This window comes from Triticum urartu, chromosome 2A (assembly GCF_056163025.1).
Source record: "Triticum urartu cultivar PI428250 chromosome 2A, HENAU_Tu73, whole genome shotgun sequence".
Taxonomy (NCBI): Eukaryota; Viridiplantae; Streptophyta; class Magnoliopsida; order Poales; family Poaceae; genus Triticum; species Triticum urartu.
In genome coordinates this window covers 482,266,110-482,270,302 of record NC_141874.1, presented here as the reverse complement: position 1 = coordinate 482,270,302, position 4,193 = coordinate 482,266,110, and the positions used below count along the sequence as shown (strand labels likewise).

The 4,193-nt window shown below is 50.0% G+C and overlaps 1 protein-coding gene across 1 annotated transcript; it reads left to right on the top strand.

Annotated features, from left to right (window-relative positions):
- Positions 1 to 1,458: 1,458 nt before the first annotated feature.
- On the top strand, positions 1,459 to 3,396 carry LOC147985540 (uncharacterized). The gene has a single exon (XM_087541626.1). The coding sequence runs from the start codon at positions 1,459 to 1,461 to the stop codon at positions 3,394 to 3,396; it is 1,938 nt and encodes a 645-aa protein (XP_087397752.1).
- The last annotated feature ends 797 nt before the right edge of the window (positions 3,397 to 4,193 follow it).

Below are 4,193 nucleotides of genomic sequence, written 5' to 3'. Positions count from 1 at the left end.
TGTTATTCAGCTTCTGTGTGTTCAGTGAGCATTGATCACTGGGATCACTGTACACGTGCATTGGGTGATCTCAACTTATGAGTCGGGGTCCCCACAGAGCTGGTATCAGAGCCATCCTGACTGTAGGAAGCCTTAGTTAGCATGGACGTTAGTTAGCTTGAGACCATCTAAACTTCTCTTCTTTTCTAAAGCTTACCCCACCCAAGATATATTTCCCTTATTGACCTCTCCCATTCAACCTTTGTAGATGGATGCCATACCCGAAGACTTCCTGACCACCGGATTTCCCGTGCTTCTCGAGGATAGCCTCAAGAAGTGCAAGTTTCACCAAGCCCCCATTTTCACCTACCATGAGCATTGGATCAATGACATCGAGATGGAGTATCATGTGGAAGTGATCATGAAGCCTAATGACTCTCCAACAAGCTGGTTCTTCGAGGGACCCCAGATGGCAACACTGGTTCTTGCCGTCGAGACGGCAACCCTCAAGGAACTCACCCGCCTCCGAGACCTTCTTCCAGAGATGGCAGACGAGTTGGCAACCCGCTTCTTGCCTTATCGGAAGGAAGGTGAGGATGAGAGCAGTGCGCCAGCTCCACCATTAGAAGAAGGACTTCCACTCCGATTCCAGACCTACTTCAGCCTATGTGCAGATAGTTTGGCACAACACTTGGCCTCGGAATCAATGGAGCTCCGAAAGGAACTTCATGAGACCAAGGCACTTCTTCGCCAAACACAAGGGAAGACAGATAGGATCAAGAAGGAAGGTGCTCCCCCTGGTCAGCCCGCGATCGCATACCGAGGCGGAAGACCCCCAAAGGATGGGGAACCACCACATCAGCACCGCATGAGCGCAAGGGATTACCGCAAGCTCTTCACACCACCGGCAAAGCAACGCAGTGTTGTCCTCCACTCCCCCACCCCTTCAAGCAATGAAGGAAGTCAGGCCACCGATGATGAGGAGGAAGACCCAGAAGAGCCAGACTACGCGACCGAGCATTCCACCACTTAGGCATCATTCGCAACCCGGATATGCCCGTTAGTAACCCCTATGGTAGGATAGGTCGTGTACCCCTATGCGAAGTCGAGTCCTTGTATTGGTTCATATGAAGCCATGTAGTGTTGTGTTTGCTTTTGATGTGTTTGATGGACGTCGTTCTTTCCTACGGGAACTTGTAAGCGACTACATCACCCATTTGGATTTTGATGAATGTGTTTGGCCTTTTGGCCCTTGCATGAAAACAATTAGTGTCATACCAACCCCCTTACTAGGCATCCCATCTATTTTGCTTTCCCCATCTTTCCCAATCATAAGACCTTGACCACTCCAACAGGATGCCTGTTGTAACTCATACTGGTACCTCTACCCAGCAGCAAGAAGCCGGAGGTTCAGCCGGAGCAGAAGCTAGTCAAGACCAAACCCAAGGACAAGCTCCACCACCACCACCACCTCCAAACATGGACATGGCTCAGCTTCTCCAAGCCTTCCGAGAGGAATGCCAAGCCAACACAGCAGCCCTCCAGATGATTGCTCAAGATGTCAATCGCCAACCGGCGGGAAACGGCAATAGACGTTGCACGTTGGTGGAGTTCAAGAAGCATGCACCACCCACCTTCATCGAGACTGCTGAACCCCTGGATGCAGACGACTGGGTCTGCACCATTGAGGATCTGCTGGAACTAGTCGGATGCACTGAGGACCGTGAGAAGGTGGCGTATGCTGCTCACTGCCTCGGGGGAACTGCTAGAGCTTGGTGGGATGGATTCAAGGCCATGCATGCTGAGCAAAACATCACTTGGAATGACTTCAAGGCAGAATTCTGCAAGGCCCACATTCCTTCCGGAATCATGGCCATCAAGAAGCATGAATTCCGAGCCCTGAAGCAAGGTAGTAGCACTGTCAAGGAGTACATGCAGAAGTTCAGTGTTCTCTCAAGGTATGCTCCTGAGGATGTTAGCACTGATGCTGCCAAAAGGGAGCGCTTCATGGAAGGCCTTAACCAGACTCTGCAGTACTCGCTTGTTGTGTGTGACTGCCCAACCTTTCCTGATCTGGTGAACAAGGCACTCATGCTTGAGGACAAGCGACGTGCTTTGGACAATACCCGTAAGCGCAAGATGATCAGCAAGGGTAGCTCCAGCAACCAGAGGCCTCGCCCGTGGCAGCCAGCCTCGGTCAAGACAACCTATCAGCAGCCAAGAGCCCCTGTACCTCACACCAACTATCAGCCTCAACAGTATGCCAACCCCAGGCCAGCTTTCAACAACCCAAATAACAATGCTAGCAAGAGCAGCAACCCCAATCAAGTCACTTGCTTCGGATGTGGTCAGGCAGGACACTACTCCAAGTATTGCCCCAACAAGAAGCCCGACGCCCCGCGCCCCAATGCGCAGAACCCAGGGCAAGGCCGTGGAATGCCACCAAGGAACCAAGCTCCCCGCAACCCACACAACAACAGCAAGGGTCGTGTGAATCATGTCACTGCAGAAGAAGCCCAGGAAGACCCAGACGTCGTGCTGGGTACGTTCCTTGTTAACTCAGCACCTGCAACTGTCTTGTTTGATTCTGGAGCCATGCGTTCATTTGTCACCCATGATTTTGCATTAAAGAGTGGCATGACCCCTACACCCCTGAATAACCCTATGGTGGTACAAACCCACGGAGCAGAGATGAGAGCCAAGATAGGATGTAAAGGAGTCGGGGTTGTCATTAATGGGGTATACTTCCTAGTAGACCTTATCATCTTAAGATCACAAGGCTTGGATGTGATCTTAGGAATGGATTGGCTCATCAAGCACCAAGGCTTGTTAGACTGTTCCAACCGGTCAGTCACTATGACCAATGACCAAGGAGTCGAAGTTAAATTTGCCTCCAACCCCTCCTCTGCTCAAGCCAACCAAGTCAACTGTCTGACTGAAGTCGGATTGGAGCAAGTGGCAGTGGTATGTGAATACCCAGATGTCTTTCCTGATGAGCTACCGGGAATGCCTCCAGACCGAGACATTGAGTTCATCATCGAGCTCATGCCCGGAGCAGGACCCATCTATAAGAAGCCCTATAGAATGGGATCGGAAGAGTTAGCAGAGTTGAAGAAGCAACTGGAAGAGCAGTTGAGGAAGGGATTTATCCGCCCTAGTGCCTCCCCTTGGGGATCACCTGTTCTGTTGGTGGCAAAGAAGGACTATACCATCCACTTATGCATTGAGTACCGCTCCCTCAATGAAGTTACAATCAAGAACAAGTATCCACTTCCCAAGATTGAAGATCTGTTTGATCAACTCAATGGGGCCAAGGTGTTCTCCAAGATCGACCTTAGATCTGGGTACTACCAGCTGAAAATCAGACCCCCAAGATATTCCGAAGACGGCATTTGTAACCAGATAGGGCATGTATGAGTGCACGGTCATGTCCTTTGGATTGACCAATGCCCCAGCTTACTTCATGTATCTCATGAATAAGGTCTTCATGGAATATTTGGACAAGTTTGTCGTTGTCTTCATTGATGACATTCTTGTCTTCTCGAAGACGGAAGAAGAGCACAAGCAACACTTGAGGATGGTCCTAGACAAGCTTCGAGAGCACCAACTGTATGCCAAGTTCAGCAAGTGCGAATTTTGGCTATGTGAAGTTGGATTCTTGGGTCATGTTTTGACCGAAGAAGGACTGTCGGTCGATCCCACTAAGATTGAAGCCGTGACTGAATGGCAATCCCCAAGCAATGTGAAGGAAGTAAGAAGCTTCCTCGGACTCGCGGGATATTACCGCAAGTTCATTGAAGGATTCTCAAGCATTGCACGACCCATGACTCAGCTCTTGAAGAAGGACAAGAAGTTTGAATGGATGCCGAAGTGCGAAGAAAGCTTCCAGGAGCTAAAGAAGAGATTGACCACCGCCCCAGTTTTGGCCACACCAGATATACACAAGGAATTTGTGATATATTGTGATGCGTCGAGAACCGGACTGGGAGGTGTCCTGATGCAAGAGGGCAGAGTTGTGGCTTACCTTTCGAGGCAACTACGGCCTCATGAAGAGAACTATGCTACTCATGACCTCGAGTTGGCAGCTGTAGTTCATGCCCTGAAGACATGGCAACATTACCTCCTAGGGAAGCGGTGTGAGATATACACGGATCACAAAAGTCTAAAGTATATTTTCACTCAGAAGGAATTGAACATGAGGTAAAGAACATGGC

Excerpts from the sequence above, each read along its gene's own strand:
- LOC147985540 (XM_087541626.1), top strand. The coding sequence starts at position 1,459 with ATGGACATGGCTCAGCTTCTCCAAGCCTTCCGAGAGGAATGCCAAGCC.